Source organism: Sapajus apella, unplaced genomic scaffold (assembly GCF_009761245.1).
Source record: "Sapajus apella isolate SASKATOON/1434 unplaced genomic scaffold, GSC_monkey_1.0 scaffold181, whole genome shotgun sequence".
In the NCBI taxonomy this organism is placed as follows: Eukaryota; Metazoa; Chordata; class Mammalia; order Primates; family Cebidae; genus Sapajus; species Sapajus apella.
In genome coordinates this window covers 746,802-765,750 of record NW_022437121.1, presented here as the reverse complement: position 1 = coordinate 765,750, position 18,949 = coordinate 746,802, and the positions used below count along the sequence as shown (strand labels likewise).

At 62.6% G+C, this 18,949-nt stretch overlaps 1 protein-coding gene across 1 annotated transcript in view; it reads right to left on the bottom strand.

Moving 5' to 3' along the window:
* TRPM5 (transient receptor potential cation channel subfamily M member 5) overlaps window positions 1-13,055 on the bottom strand; it is an 18,858-nt gene extending 5,803 nt beyond the window's left edge. Inside the window, exons 1-18 of the mRNA XM_032268460.1 lie at window positions 12,904-13,055; window positions 11,922-12,102; window positions 10,951-11,117; window positions 9,981-10,164; window positions 8,426-8,490; window positions 8,066-8,257; window positions 7,638-7,740; window positions 6,194-6,312; window positions 5,403-5,753; window positions 5,190-5,330; window positions 4,993-5,116; window positions 4,354-4,499; window positions 3,790-3,902; window positions 3,446-3,538; window positions 3,087-3,345; window positions 2,205-2,323; window positions 1,704-1,836; window positions 1,425-1,599 (exon numbers count right to left, since the gene is read on the bottom strand). Coding sequence (XP_032124351.1) covers window positions 1,425-1,599; window positions 1,704-1,836; window positions 2,205-2,323; window positions 3,087-3,345; window positions 3,446-3,538; window positions 3,790-3,902; window positions 4,354-4,499; window positions 4,993-5,116; window positions 5,190-5,330; window positions 5,403-5,753; window positions 6,194-6,312; window positions 7,638-7,740; window positions 8,066-8,257; window positions 8,426-8,490; window positions 9,981-10,164; window positions 10,951-11,117; window positions 11,922-12,102; window positions 12,904-13,020 — 2,782 coding nt within the window. The 5' untranslated portion in view covers window positions 13,021-13,055. The remainder of the gene's footprint in view (window positions 1-1,424; window positions 1,600-1,703; window positions 1,837-2,204; window positions 2,324-3,086; window positions 3,346-3,445; window positions 3,539-3,789; window positions 3,903-4,353; window positions 4,500-4,992; window positions 5,117-5,189; window positions 5,331-5,402; window positions 5,754-6,193; window positions 6,313-7,637; window positions 7,741-8,065; window positions 8,258-8,425; window positions 8,491-9,980; window positions 10,165-10,950; window positions 11,118-11,921; window positions 12,103-12,903) is intronic.
* Window positions 13,056-18,949: the final 5,894 nt, after the last annotated feature.

Below are 18,949 nucleotides of genomic sequence, written 5' to 3'. Positions count from 1 at the left end.
ACGGGGGGCCCCAACCCTGCCCTGATGCAGCCACTCAAGAAAGGGGGGACCCCAACCCTGCCCTGGCTGGAGGCGCCCGTCGAGAGCCCCTCCTGCCCCAAGGGGCCCCACGGCGGGGCAGCGATGGAGGACATATGCTGAGGGCGACGTGGGGTCGCAGGCAGGCAGGGGCTGCTTAAACTAATGGCCTGGAAAACGAATGCTTGTGCTGAGCAAACACCAAAATGTCAGGAGGGGCTGCGGGGCTAAGAAAACAGCCCAAGGAAATGAGCCGCGCTGGGAGTCACGGTTTCCATCACGGCGTCGCCCCCGCCTGTCCCCGGAGGCCTGTGTTTGCTCCGGTCTGGCCATCATCCCGTCAACAAATATTTATCGAGGGTCCTGAGCGACGCTCCACAGAGTCGGGGTCAGGCCTGGGCAGCACGTCCTGCTATGACTGCCCCATGGCCGGGCAGCCCCAGCCCTTGGACACCGCCTGAGAGATGGGCTCCCTGCACCTTCTCTGTCTGATCTCCAGCCTGCAGCACCCCTGGAGGATCCCAGAGGCTGGTTGGCTGCTAGGCCACCTTCCCAGAGGGGTGCGTCATCTCCCAGGTTGGGGCTCCTCACTGAATCCCAGCCACCCCTGGGGCCTGCACAGCTTCCCATCCCACCACAGAGCTCCCCGCCCCACCCCAGAGCTCCCCCCAACCCTTCACCACTGAGGCCCCCATGGCCAAGCAGCTCTGACCCACTGCGCCGACTTATGGAAAAGTTTCTGGAGCTTCCACCAGCCCCAGCCAGCTACAGGGGTCAGCCTGGGGACACCCACAGCCACGGACAGGCCACACACACACAGAGTGGGTCCCCAGGAACACGCAGGGTGCCTTTAGGAGCGGCCTCACGGTGGAGGGGTCTTACCAGCAGGAAGGCATGGGGGCTTTGGTGGGCGAGTGGTTGACGGGGCACTTAGACCAAGCAGGGCGCTGTGGGAGGGAAGAGGCCAGGGGCCGTGGGGAGAGCCAGAGGGCCCAGACCCCAGAAGATGGCTGGGGCAGCCTTGGGGCCCACTCAGTGCTTAGTGCCTGTCCCTGACAAACCACCCCCAGGGCAAGCCTTGCCGCTCAGCCTCCCCAGGCAGGAGGCCACCAGCCCTGGCTGCCTTGGGGTCTCCTTGCATCTGCTTCCTAGCCCAGTGCCCCAGGCTGGGGCTCCGTGACTGGAGCTGTCTCTGCCTGGGGAACCGGGCCTGGCCCTTTGGGGTGTGGGGGGCCTAGGGACCAGGCCTCAGCCACTTTTCCCATCTCTGCTCCAGGCTGGGGTCTCCATGGCTCCAGCAGACTCCACTGGAGAGCCTCATGCCCAGGGCTTGTGAACACAGGGCTGCACTGGGTCCCCGCCCTGGCCCCCCCTTGGCCCCCACTCAGCCCCAGCTGTGTGCAAACCATCGATCTCGTCCAGTGGGATCTGCCCGAATATCTGCAGGTAGGGCCGGTAGAGCACCCGGCGGAAGATCCACTCCAGGCGGCTGTCGTGAGGGTGCAGCAGCGCCTGTGTGGTCACGCCGTAGGCCACAAGCCACACGCTCAGAAAGAAGAGGAAGAAGAAGACGTCCTTCATCTCCACGGGGCGGGGGCAGAGAGAGGGGCATCAGCAGCCGGCCGGGCAGGGCTTGGGCAGGGGGCTGGCAGTCCGCCCACGGTCAGGGCCCCCAGGGGGCTCACCATGCGCTCCACCACAATGATCTTGGGGCCCAGCTGCTTGTGTATGGCAAAGATGTGGATCAGCCGCAGTGTGAACACCATGAAGTCCATGGCAAGGACCGTGCGGCCAGCCTCAAATGCTGAGGGAAGCATCCTGGAGGACAGGAGGCTGACGTGGCTGCGAGGCCCAGAGAGGGGCAGAGGCTTCCCCAGGGACACACAGCACACCAGCTACAGGCAGGGCCAGGGCCAGGCCAGGACTCCTGAGTGGCTCTGAGTGGCTTTATCTTTTGTTTATTTGTTTTTAAGAGACAGGGTCTGGCTCTGTCGCCCAGGCCAGGGTACAGTGGTGTGACCATGGCTCCTGCAGCCTCAACTTCCCTAGTTCAAGTGACCCTCCCACCTCAGCCTCCTGAGTAGCTGGGACCACAGGCGCAAACACCACGCCTAGCCTAAGTGGCTTCATCTGGAAGCCTGCCCACAAGCCCTGCTGAGGCCACACGGCCTCTGGGCCCCACAGACCTGCAGGTGACTCCCGCGACGAACAGGAAGATGGCGACCATGTCACACTTGTTCCAGTTGTCTCCCACGTACAGGGCGAACTTCTTCACCAAGTGCGTGTCCTCATCTGTGAAGAAGCCCTGGGAGGGAGGCAGGCAGTCCACTGAGAGCTGTCTGGGCCCCCTCGCTGGGGTCAGCCCCACCCAGACAAGCTCTGATCTGTAAGGAGCAGGGCTCAGTCAGCCATGGAGGTCGGAGTTCCATCTATGACCAGGGCCCAGGCTACCAGTGGGACTGGGAGTCAACCGAAGCTATTCCAGGGCTAAGTCTGGGGACAGAAGCTGAGGTCAATCTCTACTTGGGGCCAGGGCTCTTTGTGCCCAGTGTCTGAGGTCAGTTTATTCAGTGTCTGGACTCAATCTGTGATACAGGTCAGGATTCGGACTCTGCTGAGGGAGACCAGGGTCATGCTCAGTCTGGAGCAGGGCTCAGGGCTCAGTCTGGAGCAGGGATCAGGGCTCAGTCTGCAGCAGGGCTCAGGGCTCAGTCTGGAGCAGGGATCAGGGCTCAGTCTGCAGCAGGAATCAGGGCTCAATCTGGAGCAGGGCTCAGAGCTCAGTCTGGAGCAGGAATCAGGGCTCAGTCTGGAGCAGGGATCAGGAATCAGTCTGCAGCAGGGATCAGGGCTCAGTCTGGAGCAGGGATCAAGGCTCAGTCTGGAGCAGGGCTCAGGGCTCAGTCTTCGACCAGGATCAAGGCAACTAGTGACTGGGAAGATGGGAGGCCTCCATGCTGTTCTTGTTCTACAGATGGGGCGCCCCACCCTGAGAGGGCAGAACCAAGCTTAGGTTGCCCAACCAGAAGCTGCTGAATGGAGGGGACCAGACTAGTGTGGCCACCGACCTGCCGGATTTCCTCCAGCACCAGTGTGAAGACCCAGAAGTAGAGGGTGACCTCAGGGCCTGAGGGGCCCTCGGGGGGCGGCCTGAAGTCCACCAGCAGGACGTAGGTGAACAGGAAGAGAAAGGCGAAGTACATGACCACGTTCCCCAGAAACACAGTCACGGGAGCGCCCCAGAACTTCCGCCAGCGTGTGAGCAGGAAGGCGGCACGTGGGCCTCGGTCACCCTGAGCCCTCGGCGCCTCCACCAGCTCCTCCACCCTGTGCCACAGAGAAGGCCGCAGTGGTGAGGCTAGCGCCCAGCCAGGGGCCCCACCAGAGTCCAGCCTCCCAGCCACCCCGCTGGCCCCTTGCCTCGCACCGGCTGCGCAGGCCGTACAGCAGGCTCTTCTCCGTGTCCAGGCTGTCCAGCTCCTGTAGGTCCTCCTGGCCAGTCCGCAGGGGAGCGTCCTCACTGTGAGCACAGGAGAGCTCAGGGCCCGCAGGAGGGGCTCCCAGAGGCACCTGCTCGGCTCCAGGCACTCGGCCATCAAAGTGCCTACTGGGATACAGGGGCTGCCGGGAGCGGGACCCGCAGGGAGGCTTGACTTGGGGGCAAGAATCAGGCTGCCACCAGCGCTGGCAAAGCCCAGGCCCTCCCCACAGCTCCGGCACATGCGCTGCGGCCTGCCCTGGCCAGGCAGGCAGCCTGACGACCTGACCCACCTGAAGGTGATGAGGTTGGTATAGATGAGGGCGGGGCAGAGGAAAGCTCCCAGCAGCCGCAGGATGGGCGTGCCCGCAGCCATGTCTCCCCACCAGATCCTGGTCAGGAAGGCCTGAGGTGAAGGCAAAACTGTCGGTTCCACCTCTGCACCTTTGCCCAGGCTGCGCCCTGCTCCAGAAATGGCCTTGACCCAGGTCCCAGGCCCCGTGAGCTGAAGGGGCGCCCAGCCCAGCCCTCCCTCCTGGAGCCACCGTCCTGGCAGGGGACACGGTCCTTGGATGCTCCTCCTAGGGGTGTGGGTTGAGCTGCTGTGCCCTTCACTAGGGAAAAGATTGGGCTTGGGGGTTGGGAAGGACCAAGCGGAGGAAGTGGCACTTCCACTGGGCCCAGGAGCGGGGGAGTGTGCCTGGTGGAGGAAGCCAGGTGGGCACCTTCTAGTGACAGAAACTGTGCCACCCCTCCGTGTTGGGGACGGGAGTGACAGGACAGCTGCAGCTTGGGAAGTCAACTCAAGCTGGGCCCAGCTCGCCTGCCTGCCCCGCCCCCAGGCAGCTGGTACTCACCTGCACACCGTCGTGGGCAAAGAAGGCCTTGGCATCCGCCTCGGTGGCCAGGTGCAGGCAGGTGGTCTTGCTCCAGCAGCGGTTCCGGCGTACCAGCAGGGCGAAGGCGCGGTCCTCACTGTTGCTGTAGCACTCAGAGAAGAGGTCTGCCCGGAGGCCCTGGCGCTAGGACGAGACACCAATGCCCGGCCCCCGGCCCCATCCTCCGTCCCCTGCCCAGAGCAAGGCTCTGCGGCTGCACCCTGCGTTCACCTCCCAGAGCCTAGCCAGGTCTTCTGCCCCGACCTGGCCTGCTTGGGGCCCTTCCTGACCCTCCGTCCTCCAGCTCTTTCCCTCCCCCAGCAGAGTGAGGGAAGCCTCCACCTCGCTGAATGTCCCTCAGCCCGAGGCAGGTCCGGTGTATGCCCAGGGTGGGAGGCTGTGTCTTCCTCCCCCGTGCCCAGAGGTCCCACACTCAGGGTCTGGGGCTGCCTGCATCCCAGGCAGAGCCATCTGTCCTCTCCTACAGAGGAGGCCACTGAGGGCACCTGGAGCCCCACAGTGGTAACAGGCAGCCCTGGTGAGGCCCAGGCCCCTCCACCTGACCCCTCTATCACATTCTCCCCCACCGCGCCGGCCTGGCCCCGGCCGGTCACTCACCGAGGGCCAGCTGCTCGTATTTCGCCTCGCGCATGGCTCGGGCCACCTCGGCCTCCGTCTCCAGGTGCGACATCTCTTTGAGGATTTTACAGGCGGCCAGCGCCGCCGCCACACCCTCCTGGCCCTAGGAGACCCGGTCTCAGGAGGCCGCCCCTCCCCCGCACCTGCACCCATGCAGGCCCCACGCCTCGGCTCACCATGGCCCAGAAGTAGGTGGCCATCTCGTGGCGGTTCTGCAGCACAGCCCACAGGAACAGGTCCCGCCAGGGGTTCTCGCTTTTCTGGTTCAGGTCCAGCAGCCACTTCTGGCCCGTGGGCCGCTTGGCCGGGCCCTTCTCCTGGAAGACACAGGCGTTGGCCTCCCGCTGCGGCCCCGGCCTCACCCCCCATCCCCGCGGAGCCCCACTCACCGCCTTCCTGCGGCCCCCTGGCCGGCCATCCTGGTAGAGGCCTCGGCAGGCGTCCTGCAGGAAGTCCTTGAGTACACGGGAGACCTCATGCAGGGAGAAGGCGGGCGGCCCCACAGGTGGCTCCCGGGCCTGCTGGGCACCGAGGCCGGCCAGGGTCAGCCGGGCCTCCTCCTGCTTCCGCTGCAGCAGGTCGAAGAGCAGGCTCTTGGGGGACACGGAGCGGTAGAGCTGCTGCAGCCGCCCATACGTCAGGAAGTCGGCCACATCCGCGCCGTTGTCCACAAAGAGACGCACGAACTCAGGCTTGTTGCTGACCAGGGCATCCACCATCACCTCCTCCAGGTCACGGGACTTGGCACCCAAGGGAAGGGGGACAGGAGAGTGAGCCAGAGACAGGAAGAGCGGGCCCAAGGAAGGAGAGAGCAGGGAGCAAGGGGACCCACGCCAGAGGTCAGGTCACCCAGACCCTCACGCTCTCCCGCACCCTAGCCTGCCCCGTGAGTTGGGGCAGGCACAGAGGGGCCAGTTGCAAGCAAATGCTGGGAGTGTTGCAACCCCTTTGGGTTTCAGGGACAGCCGGCACCCAGCCGGCTCTGCTGGCCAGTGAACAAGGCCGAAGCCCGGGCGGTGCAGTGGCTTGGTCTCTCCCTGGACCTTGGGACAGCTGGGCAGAATGGGCTTGGCCAAGCAGCCCGCAGCGTGCAGGAGCAGGCAGTGTGGGCAGCTCAGGCTGAGCCAGGAGCGTGAGGTGGGCGGGCAGGGCGGGAGGCCAGTGGGTAGGTAGGAGGCACCTTCCACTCCACGTCCCCGTTGAAGATCTCACTCTTGGCGATATCCACTCGATCCCAAGCCACTGCCAGCTTGAGCTCATCCAGGTAGTCCTGCGGCTCCTGGCTGTGGCTCTTGCAGGCTGCGGGCAGAGCAGGCAGGCGCTAGTGAGGGTGGAGCTGAGGGCCTGACAGAGCCAGGGCACAGGGGGCCCGAAGGTGGGCGTCCTAGAGACGCAGAAACGGGAACTTCACACTGGGACTGGAGGGGGCACACGCACCAGCTCTGGGTACCAGCAGGGGGCAAGAGACTTTGTTGCCAATCCTAGGAGCCATGGAGTGCTGCCCTGGTCTGCATCAGGGCAGCCCGTCATGAGGGGGGATCCTTAGCTAACAGGATCCCCTGGGCCTGGAGGCCACTTCCAAGCCCTGAAGGCCCAGGACCCCCTTTGCATGGATATTGTTGGGGAGCACATTGGGTCACGTTTCCTCTATGGGCAAAGGGCATTTGGCTGTGACATGGTGAGGTCACCTGGGCCAGTGGAGGGAGGCCTGCAGCACCTGGGCTGGGCACCCCTGCTGGAGACCACTGTCCTCATCAGCCTCAGCCTCCACAACCACGGACCCTGTGAGACTGCTGTGCCCCGCTCAGGCCACAGGGACCAAACTGAGACTAGTGAGAAGGGCTGGGGCGTTCCTGAAGTGGCGGTGGAGGATCCTTTGACCTCCTAGTCCTGGTGAGGTTGCTAAACCCAGAGCCACCTGAAGTCCAGACACCCTTCCTGGAATGGCTCCTCACTCCAGGGGTCCCCAGCCCCCGCTCAGCAGCGCCCCTCCCTGCCGGGGCTGTGTCTGCCTGGAGGTGGCCAGCCCTTCACTACGAGTTTGTCTCCAATAAAAAGCACATCCGATGCTAATCAAAAGTTTCCATCAGTGGATGAACGGGTGCAGACACTGCTGTCTGGCCACAGGCTGGAACCTGACTCTGCCTTACAAAAGGAGTGAAGCATGGCGTGTCATTGGCCATAGCACAGATGAACCGTGAACCCCTCTCGCCGCCTGCCGGGAGTTGTGTACACGAAACGCCCGTCGGCAAATCTATAGAGACAGGAAGCAGACGGGTGGCTGCCAGGGGCTGGGGAAAAATGGGGAGTGAGCGCCAAGGGGTATGGGCTCTTCCTGGGGCAACGAAGGCTTCTGGAATTAGATACCAGTGATGCTTGCCCCACCTTGCGAATAGACTAAAAACCACAGAGTTGAGAGATTTAGGTATAGTTTTAAATTGTGGTTAAAAAAAAATGTCATAAAACTTGCCAAATACAGAGCGCTTCATGAGTCACGCGCCGCCTTCCCTGGGAAGGGGCAGGTAGGCGGCGTCATAAACATTGGCCAGGCTGCCAAACCCCAAGCGGCTCTGCACATGAAGCTGCCCGAGGGCACCCGCCGAGGCTGCCCTGCCCGCCCTCACCTTTCACCAGTGCCTTCAGGATGACCGTGTCCAGCTCCTCGGAGCCCTCCTGCTCAAAGTCATACACGGTGAACAGGTGCGGGTGTGAGGCGATATTCTGCAGCTGGGTGCCAGAACAGAGTCCCATTCGGGCAGGGGCAGGCCATGGTTGACACCAATGGAGGCACAGGCAGTGTCCACAGGTGAGCGAGTGCCAGCCTGCAGCCTGCGTGCCCACTGCCCACCGGGCCCAACCTGGGACCACCCGCAGACTAGGGGGCTGCCTGGGTCCCTCTGCTCCCTGTGGGTCTGAAGCAAGAGTGGGTGGGGGTCCCAGCAGCATGAGGTGGGAGGGGTGGCTGGGGGCTGCATAGGCAGGAGCTCTCCCAGAGGACCAGCCTCACCCCCAGAGGAGGGGTCGGGAGGACAGGGGAGGGGGCAGCACATACCAGCTTGGTCCAGCGCACTATGTCCTCCCAAGAGAAATGCTCGCTGGGGAACTTCTCCTTAAACTGCTTCTCAGCCACCTTGGGCACCAGGAGGTGGGGCTGGTTGACCAGGGCAGCGATCACGTCAGCGATGCCCCCTGAGCCTGCCAGGATCAGCCACGGGGCAGCCTGCTCCACGGCCCTGGAGATCCTCTGAGGTGGGGAGGGAGGGGAGCGCAGACCCCAGATCAGCCCAGCACCATCTGGATGAGGTGTCAGAGGTGCTCCCATCTCTTCCAGCCCCGTCCCAGGGGTGCCTGGAACCCACCACACCCCTCCAGGGGGCTCCAGCCAGCCAGAGGTTCCCAGCCAGGGCCCTACCTCCAAGGTGCTGGGGTCGCCATTGACCAGCAAGCAGAGGACCGGGATTTCAATGCTGCCAGTGCCTGTGGACAGGGCGCCTGTGAAGTCCAAGGACCCTCTGCCTGGGGCGACCACCCAGATCTCAGGCTCTCAGGCCGCCACATTTTCTGGCCAAAAGCTGGCCCTTCTGAATAAAGTGTGGTCTCTGTCTGGGCCACATGGCACAGGCTGCTCATTACAGTCCCTGCCATATGGGGGCCAAGGCCTCCAACTCTAACCTGCAGTGCCCAGCACGCACACCCTGTGGCTAGAGCCAGCCTGCGGCTGTTAAAATACAAAGTGACTCGGAGGAAACAGAGCACCCAGCCCCGCAGCCGCACCGCCGCACGGCACGCGCCCATGCTGGGGCGCCCTGGACCTGTTCCCATCTTCTGTGAGGAAACGAACGGGCTGGAGGCGCCTCCGAATCACCCACAGGGAACTGGGCTCCCAGGCAGGCCCCTAACTTTGAAAGGTGCCTCCTGATTGAATCTGGAGGATAAACCTGGCCTGGCCAAACAGCGCCTGGGCCAGCGGGGCTTCCGCAGAGCAGAGCCGGACCCTCTGCCTAAGTCCCCAAAGTTTGGTGAGACTTTGTGTTTTCATATCTAAACAGTGCTCAGTTGGGTGGGCACAGTGGCTCATGCCTGTAATCACAGCAATTTGGGAGGCATGAGGTGGGGGGGATGGGCTGGAGGCTGCATTGGCAGGAGCTCACCTGAGGTCAGGAGTTCAAGACCAGCCTGGCCAGCATGGTGAAACCATGTCTTTACTAAAAATACAAAAAAAAAAAAAAAAAAAAAAAGGCAGGCATGGTGGCACATGCCTGTAATCTCAGCTACCCGGGAGACGGAGGCAGGAGAATCACTGGAACCTGGGAGGTGGAGGCTGCAGTGAGCCGAGATCGCGCCACGGCACTCCAGCCTGGGCAACAGTGAGACTCTGCCTCAAAAAAAACCCGACTGCTCAGTTGGCCTTCCCAAGGAGTTATTTTTTTGTTTCTAAATATTGTATATTGTTCACAGATGTCGTAATAATTACATACTTTGTTTATGAACATTATTTACACAGCAGCGTTTTCTCAGTGCAGCTTTTGAATGTGGACTGGCCACAGGGGTGCCCATTTCTCGGGTGACGCTGCCCCCTGGCGGCTGCATACCTCATGGCTGGCGGCAGGAGGCAGCCCTCTTTCAACTCACAGATCTCATTTTGCTCTCAGACCTGCAAGGTCTCTGGCCAGGGCCAGGCCCAGTGAAAACAGAACTGCCACGACTGATGGGAATGTCACTGCCCCACCAGGGCTACTGTGTCCAGCTGTGCCCCTCCACCGCACTGACCAGACAGCATCTCCTCCCAGGCCCCTCTGGCCCAGGTCTCAGTGCTCAGGCACGCTGGGTGCGTTCCGCCTAGAAACCACGCCCCCACTCTCCCTGGTGGTCACCCCACCTGCCCACAGGCTGATCCCTGGATCCCCACTGGGTCCCAAGACAGTTGGCCACTGGCAGTTTCCTTGGGTGGCTGGGGCGGGCCTCACCCCCGTAGCCCGTCCTCTGCTCCGAGATGTGCTTCTCCAGCCTCAGCCGCAGCTCCGTCAGCCCATCGCCCTTCCCCGGGGGTGCTGGCTCCACCAGGATGAAGTGGGAGAGGTTGCTGTCCAGCGAACAGAGCGGGCCCTGGATTCCGCCGTCATCCTCGGGGTAGTGGACAGGAATATCCTCCTGTGCCCATTCAGGGAGATGAGGCTGAGCCCTCGGGAGGCAGCTTGGCCTGGGTGCCGCTGTGGGACCCTCCCTGCCAGGCCGTGCACACCACACCGTGGGGCCCTGCACAAGGCTTCCGCCTGAGCCCTGGCTTCCCCAGCCCTCAGACAGAAGGAGGGATGGACAGCGGGGGCCTGATTGAATCTGGGGGATAAGCCAGGCCTGGTCACACAGCGCCTGGGCCAGCGGGGCGTCTGCAGAGCAGAGCGGGACCCTCTGCCTGTGTCCCCAGAGTTGGACGAGAAAAATCTCTGAAAGTTTTTCCTGCAGTTTTACCCTCCAGATTCAATCAGTAAAAGCTCTGTCACCGCTCCTCGGACACTCGGGCGGGGCAGTGGGTAGCGGGTTCTTTTAGACAGAGCCCTGGAGACAGCCCGCCTGCCGGAAGCTCCTCCTTGTCGACTCTAGGGCTGGCGTCCAGGCATCCACCAGGGGCCGCCTGGGCCTCCCGCAGCCGTGCCTTAGACAGACCCCAACGTGGGGGACGAAGCTGCTTGCCCAGGCCTGGACAGGGCTTGGGGCCTGGGCCCGCGTGCTACAGGAAGAGGCCGGGCCGGCTCCATGGCCTACACTGGCCGGTCCCTGTGCGGTGCTGCCACCTGCCGGCCACACGCTGGCTCTGCCCGCTCCCAGTTCTTCCTCTAGCCCGAGTCTCGTCCTCCCAGAACTCTGCCTGCTGCCCATGCCCTTCCGAGCCCCTGCCTCCAGGCCCAGCGGCTGTGGTGCTGGGAGTTGGGCGCGCACCTGGGCCTCCTCCAGAATGCGGCGGTGCAGGACGCGGCCCAGCGAGGCCATGCCGATGGCAACCACGCGGACCTTGGTGGATGTGCTGGCCAGCGAGTGGTCCCGCACAGCCTGCCCGATGTGCCGGGCCAGGCCCACGCGGAGGGCGCTGGTCAGGATCCAGGCTCCTGTGGGGACAGAGGACGGGCTCACTGTGTCACAAGGCCCAGGGCTTCCCCAGCTGGCCCCACGCCCTGACCCCTAGGCCCAATCAGCAGCCGGTGACCTGGGAGCCAGGGGTAGGTGCTGGGGAATGCCTCAAGGTGGGATGGAGAAGCTGAGGCCCAGAGAGGGCAAGGCACCCACCCAAGGCTGCTCAGCAGTGGGACTGGCTGGGCCTAGAACCTGTGAAGAAGCACCCTCACCCTGCCTGGACTGCATGTCCCCCCACTGGGCTCCCTCCTGGACAAATCCGACACAGCTCTGTCCAGCTGCCTCTGCTGGGCCAGAATCCCAGGATGTTTCCCCAAATTACAAAGCCTCAGCCCAGGTCTGGCTGGAAGATCTGTTTGGGTTTGCCAATCATTTCTTTAGTGAGGGACCCTGAAACCTCAGGTCCTGCTCCTGGGTGTTCTAGAGTGCAGACTGCATCCAAATAAAGCCCAGTCATTGGACTCTGCCCCTGCAGCTGGCTGGCCCGACTGCTTCCCCAGCGGTCCCACCCTGTATGCTCTGGGGTTTACTGGTCCTGGGGGAGTGGGAGAGGGACATCCCACAGGTGCCCACAGGCCCTGTAAGGGGAGGGGGCAGTTCTAAGGAAAGGCCAGGCCATCTGGGGGAGGTCCTGGTCCCACAGGTAGGCACTGCTGCAGCTGTGGGTGCTGCAGAGGACGGGCTGAGTAGTTTCCGGAAATGTTCACTCGATGGCTGAAGAGCTAGGGCGTTGGGCTGCCGTGTGGGGTGGGAGCACTGCCAAACAGGTTGGGGCTCACCTGTGCTCTGAGCCGCCTTCACCAGCCCCTTGCGCAGCACGTCCCGCAGCCAGGACTTCATGGCAAAAGACTGCTCTTCGCCCACCAAAGACACCACCAGGTTGGGGGCCGGCAGGTGCCACTCAGTGAGCAGCAGGTCAAAGAGCACAGACGGGGCCACTCCACTCGGCACCCTCACAAACTGCAAGGCAGGGGCTGCAGCTCAGAGATTTCGGGGCACGGGGCATAGGAGCTGCCGGGCAAGGGGGGGGCTGGACACAGGGAGCACTGGGCACTGGGGAGCTGCTGGGCATTGGGGGTCCTGCACACAGTAGGGTATGGGGGAGCTGCTGGGCATTGGAGGGCCTGGACACAAGGGGCACTGGGCACTGGGGAGGTGCTGGGCAGTGGGGGGCTGGGCACAGGGGGCATGGGGCACTGGGGAGCTGCTGGGCATTGGGGGCTGGACACAGGGGGCACTGGGGATCTGCTGGGCCGTGGGGGCCTGGATACAGGAATACTGGGCACTGGGAAGATTCTGGCCATCAAGAGGTCTGGACACAGGGGGCGCTAGGGAGGTGCTGGGCATTGGGGACAGGTAGCAGGAGGAGAGAGGCCCCATAAGACCTCTTTTGGGACAGGGCCAGTCCTCCCTTGACCTACTGTGTGACCTGGACAGTACTAACCCCTCTCTGGGCTGGCATCCCCCTCTGTGAGCCAAGGGCGCTGGACGGAGGTAGAGTTCTGGATGCACTTGACCTTGTGCCTCCAGATCTCTCAGGTGACCTCAGAGGTCCCGGTCATTGCAGGGAGGTTGGAGGCGGGCCAGAGCCACTCCTTCCAGCCTGGAACTCTGCTTGTCTGGGGGCTCTGAACATGGCTGCAGGGGAGCAGACCCCAGGGGTATGGAGGACCCTGGCACTCAGCTTCCCGGGAAGGAAATGGGGGCTCATGGGTTCCAGGGCAAGGCAGATGTCACCCGAGGCCTGGGGGCTGCCCCTACCTTGCCTCGCTTCTTCCCAGACCCTCCGAAGTCAACCTCGCCCCTGCGCAAGTCCAGCCCCTGCCAGTCTTCAGCATCCCTGGGGCTTCCGGGACGGGGGTCTTGGACGTCCTGCATGACAGCCTCTCTGCAGGGACACCCCGGCCCCTGAGGGCTGGGAAGGCCCATCCCTGCCTCCCTCCCTCAGGGGCTGGTGCTGCCTTCCCTGGGAAGCCCCTCTCCAGCTGACATGCACATAGAGCCTGGGGACTGCCGTACCACATCTCTGCCCCAGGGACCTTCTCCTTGCCCACACCCACCCTCCCCCTGCAGCTCTGCCCCAAGCAAGCTCCTTCCTGGCTGAGGACGGGATGTGTGGGTCTCCACCACTGGCGCCTGATCTGTCTACTCACCCTACTCTGGGCACCTGGGTCACCACACCTGTGGATGCGTCTCCCGAGGGCTTTTGTGGGGATGACCTGGGAACTGCGAAAGACTTAGCAGAGGCCTCGCAGCCCCCCGGCCACACAGCCCACCCACTCCCAGGACAGGGATTCGGAGAGCCTGGTGCCCCTGGGCAGCAGGTAAGAAGGTGAGGTGGGCGCCCTCAGCTCAGGGGCAGGAGGTGGTGTGGACGAGGGACCACCCTCCTTGCCCAGAAGATCCAGGAGGTCCAGGAGGCCCAGGAGGCACAGAGAGGGGAGGCCTCGTCCTGGCCACACAGCATCAGCGGCAGAGCTCTTCCCGAGGCACTCCCACATCAGCAAGTGGGGGAGAAGAGGCCACGTGCACCTGAGCCCTCTCCCCTCAACCCTGGTGGAGATCGCATCTCCCAGCTGCCCAGTGAGGCCAGGCGTCTCAGCCCCTCTCTGTGTGGCAGGGATCCAAGGATTGGCACTGGCCCTCTAGCACCCTGGCTCCACCCCTGCCCATGGCCTCATCTCTCAGCTGCCCAGCTCCAGCCTGGTTTGGCCCCACTTCCCTCCAACTGCTCCTCTGAAAACAGCATTGGAAGCTGGTGTCTGAGGACAAGCCCTGGCAGGCCAAGGGCACCTGCACCTCCATCTGCCCTCTGGAACCATGCGCCGGGTCACAGGTCTCCTGTCCAACCTGGGGCCACCTGACAGCTCCCGATCCCACAGAACTGTCCCTTGGTTTTCCTGTGCCCACCCTGCGCCCACCCTGCGTCCAGGTGCCCTGGGAAGTGTCCACTACAGAAGGCTCTTTGTGAGAGGACAATGACCCTTCTGTAAAACTCTCATTTCCTAGAGAGGGCCACCTGTGATCCCAGCTGGGGATCTTCAGGCATGGCCGGGGAGTATGTCCTGGGACCCCTGGGACTGGCTTTGGGGCAGAGGCCAAGGCCAAGGCCCTCCCCATTAGGCCTCTGGAGCCAGCAGTCATTGTGTCCTCAAACAGGTATGGTCAAGTCCCAAGCCCCGGAACCTGGGAATGTGACCTTTGGAAGCAGGGCCTGTGCAGATGTGATGAAGCTGTAAGTGAGGAGGGGCCTTGCCGGAGCGGGGTGAACCAATTCCCAGGACCCAGGTCCTTATAGAGAAAGGGGACTTTGGACATAGAGATGTACACATAGGTAAAGACACCTTTAAAATACAGGAGAAAGGTGGAGGCAGGGGTTGGGGGAGGTGGCCATAAGCCAAGGGACACCTAGAGCCCTGAAGCTGGAAGAGGCGGGAAGGATCCCCTTCGAGGGCTTGGCCCTGCTGACACCTTGACTTCGGACTTAGCACTGGTGGCCTCCAGAACCATGAGAGAATCAGTTGCCATTGCTTTAAGATGCCCAGCTCAGGCTGTTTGTCGCCGCCATGCAAGGTCCCCATGGGAGGCTCAAGTCAAGCCCGGCACGTCAAGTCAAGTCTGGGGACTGCTAGCCCCAGGCAGGACCCACCCACGGGCTCCAGCCCCCTCCTCTGGCCAGGCCTGGGGTGACGCCCTGATGCTGTCAGCACCATGTAAGCCTCTGCCGCCCCTGCGGGGTGATGCAAATTCTCCCCAGCTCTCAGACCACAGAGATGCGAGATTTGAATACGGCCTTCCGAGCCAGCAGAGACGCTCGGTGGTTTTCAGTGTGGGAAGCTGGTGTCTGTGGCCAGGCCCCAGGTGGGGGCTAGAGACTGGGAAAAGGCCTGGCATTACTGCCATGTCCCAGGGCTTCCGAAAGAAAGGGCCACACCCTTGGGGGCCCAAAACAACAATCAGATGATCTCACAGTTGTAGGAGCCACACATCCAAATTCCAGTATCAGCAGGGCCAGCTCCCTCTGGAAGCCCTTGGGAGGGTCCTTCCCTGCCTTCCAGGTTCCCGAGGCGCCGGGAGCTCCCTGGTTGTGGCTGCGTGACTCCAGCCTCTGCCTTGGTTGGCGCATGGTTTCTGCTCACCTGTCTGTCTCCTCTGCAATCATTGATTGACCAGGCCTGCCCTACCCAGTGTGGCTTCATCCTCGTGGGGTGCCATCTGCGGGGACCCCATTTCCAAACAAGGTCACATTCTAAGGTCCCAGCGGACACCACCCCACCATTAGCGTCGCCCCGTCTGGGAGGACACCACTCAACACAGAACAGGCAGTGAGGGGCGCCATGTGCTTGCAGCCCTGGGCGGGGGTCTTCAGGGGGCCCTCACTCCCACCAGGGCACTGCCACGCCTGGCCACCTGCTCGGGTCAATGCTGGCCACATCTAGACACGTGCCCTGCGGCTGGGGGTGCATGACTGCTGTGTCCCCAGCACAGGGTGTGCGGGAGTTGGGGTTTGGCCATGACCCTCTGCCTGGGGGACAGGGCTGGGCTGGATGACACAGTTACCCTCACTTTCTCCGTGACGCTTAGGCCACAGATTGGGGACTCCCTCTTCCCCCTTCATCCCTGGCAGCAATGGGGGGCCTGGGTCTTGGGAGGGTTCCTACAGGGCTCCCTGGCCCCTCTCCAGGGAGGCTCGGCTTTGCCTCTTGGAAGTTCTGGGATAGGTCACCCAGGAGCACCCTTCAGCCTGGAGCCCAGCAGTGCCTCCCCCAGTCTGTGCAAGCCCCTGGGAGAAGCAGCAGCCGTTACAGGCAGAAGCAGCCACAACCGAAGCTCTTGCCCATCCCAGAGGCCACAGCCCCTCTTTCCTCCCAAGGATGGGGCAGAGCTGGGGGCCTGGCAGCTGGAGTCGGGGAAGCTGAGCAGCAGCATGGGCAGCCTCACCCTCACCACCCTTTTCCCCAAGCCCAGAATCAGCACCGCCCCCCACCCCCTGCCAGCCCAGGGGCTGAGGGGGCATTTGGGCAGGTGCTGGGCACCAGGCAAATAGGCTTAGAGGGAGGCGATGCAAACAGCTGGGATTTGCATGAGCAGGTGCCCAGGTCTTCTGCACCCCTCCCTGTGTGTCCCAGCGTGGGCTGGGGAGCTGGGGGCAGCCAGGGGCCTTCATGACCCCTGGCCAGAAGTCCATCCCAGGACTCCCAAGAGGCATAACCGAGGCAGCCACTTGGGCGATGAAGGCACTAGGTCTTTCGCTCAGGTCAGAGGGGCACCCATAGCCACAGCCATCCCAGAGACAGTCAGAGCCAAATGCGGCTTCCCAGGCACCCCAGGGCCAGCGTAGGGCGGAGCCGGATGGCCAGGTCCTGGGGTCCCAGCCCCACTCGTCCCCTCCAGGCTGTGTGACTTTGGGTGGGTCCCTCAGCTTCCCTGGGCCAGGCTCATTCGTGAGATTTGGGGGAACGGGTGGTCACAAGGAGAGGGCACCAGAGCTGTCCCGTCCAGCAGGCAGGAAGTCAGCTGTGTGTCCCTCTGTCCTCCCCATGAGGACACCCCACCTCCCTAGGCTGCAGAGGAGGACATGGCTCAAGGAAGTGGTGGCGAGAGGACAGTGGTGACCCAGTGACCCCAGACACCTCCTACTGCCTCACTCCCCTTGCCCTCGGCTTCTGAGCCACACCTGCCTTTGCAGGCTGCTGACCAGACACTGTTCCTGAAGTCCAGATCCAGAGCCCGTGGGGCTGGCCTTCTTGCCCAGACCCTCTCCCACCACTGGGGAGCCCCTTCCAGAATGCCCCACTTGCCCACAATAGGGCTGACCCTCCACAGCCCAGGGAAGTGGGGGTTCTCCCTGCTAGAGATAAGGAAACGGAGGCAAGAGGCAGAGGAGTGCCAAAGCTGCACTGTCCTGTCCCCCCCCATGCCCACCTGCCCTTCCCACCCGGGAGGAGGAGGTAGGATCCCACCCCTTCTTCCCCACTGGGAGCCAGCAGCGGTGTGAGGCCCCTACCTGCCTGCCTTCTCCAGGCACCCTAACTCACGGCTGCTGCCCGAGGAGCGAGTGGCGCCGTCTGCCTGCCTTGCAGGGTGTGTCTGCGGGCCCAGCTCTCAAGCCCCTCCTCCTCCTCTTCCCTGCCCACCACACCTGGCACCTGGGCAGCCAATGCCGGCCCCAGAGAGCTGACTGTGAACCAACACAGGGCACCACCTAACATGACCTGCTTGGCACAGCCGAGCCCACAGGCCTGTGTCGCCAAAGCCACCCAGCCACCAAAGGCTGGCTTTCCTCAGGTGTGATTAGCACCAAGGCCCTGAGGGCATGTGCTATTTGAGGGGGAGAGGGGACCCTGTGTGGCCGTGGCTTCCAGGCCACTTAGACTGCTGCCATTCCCTCCTTTGGCTATGTCTGGCTGGGTGGCCCGGGGCCACATGCAGCTGAAATCCACCCTGAAATGCGATTGCACAGGGCTCTTCACCTCAGTTTCCACAGCAAGTGGGAACAGGAGCTGCCTCAAGAGCACACGTCTCATGCTGGCTGTCCCATGGAGGACAGGGAGCCAGAGGTACGGCCTCCTCCCAGTGGTGGCCCTGGGAGGCCACAGGGCATTGGCCCATGGCCGACGGTGTCTCATCTGTGCTGGACAGGCTGGACAGCATGGACCAGCTGTGAGTGATGCCCGTTCACTGCTCAGCCCCAGGAGTGCTCTGTGAGGACTGTCCCTGCATCCGGAGGCAGGACAGGGTGCCGGGGGGAGAGAGTGTGCCACTGCAGTCCCGCAGTCCTGGGATCTGATCCTGCATAGCTGTTGAGCTCCTCAGCCACTCCAGGGCCCAGTACCTTGGAGTGTAAAACAGGGACTCCAATAACCCGGCTCCTGGGAGGTTGCAGGGAACGCATGAGGAGAACAGAGCCTGGGGGATACCTTTGTGCCCCTTCCCAAAAGAGACTCCAAGGACCCCCTGCCCGGGGCTCCTCAAACCATAAACTCCATGAATGGTGGGGGACAGTATCTAGGACTTACTCTCAGGGACCCTGGTGGCCGCTCTAGTCTGGCCTGTCAGCCACCAGAGGGCGCCAAAGGACCATAGGCAGAGTCTGAGGCAGCGGTGGTGATGGGTGGTAGTGATGGTGGAGATGATGGTGGCAGTAGTCATGGTGTGGTGGTGATGATGATATTGATGGTCATGATGGCGGTGGTGATCATGTTCATGGTGACCCTGCTGATGGTGATGTTCCTGATGATGGTGGCCGCGGTTGTGATGGTGGTGGTGATTATGGTTGTGACAATATGGTGGTGTTACCAATGAGAGTGGTGGTGATGATGGTGGTGGTAGGCGTCAGGGTTGTGGGGGTGGTGATGGTATTACTGTTACCATCGTCATAACCACCATTATCACCGTAATCATTGTCATCACCACCATCACTACCACCACACAATCACCACCATCATCACCACCACGCTCGTCAGTAACACCACCATCACCATCACCACCAGCATCGACCCCCATGGCCTCTCAGCTATTAGAGTCCCTGCTTTACACTCCAAGGTACTGAAGGTGGTGATGATAGTGATGGTGAGGGTGGCGGGAATACTGATGATGATGATGATGGTGGTGCAAATGGCAATGGTGGTGGTGTTGATGGTATTAATACTGATGAAGGTGGTGGTGATGATGGTGGTGGTGGGTGGTGAAGGTGGTGGTGATGATGGTGGTGGTGGGTGGTGAAGGTGGTGGTGATGATGGTGGTGGTGGGTGGTGAAGGTGGTGGTGATGATGGTGGTGGTGGGTGGTGAAGGTGGTGATGATG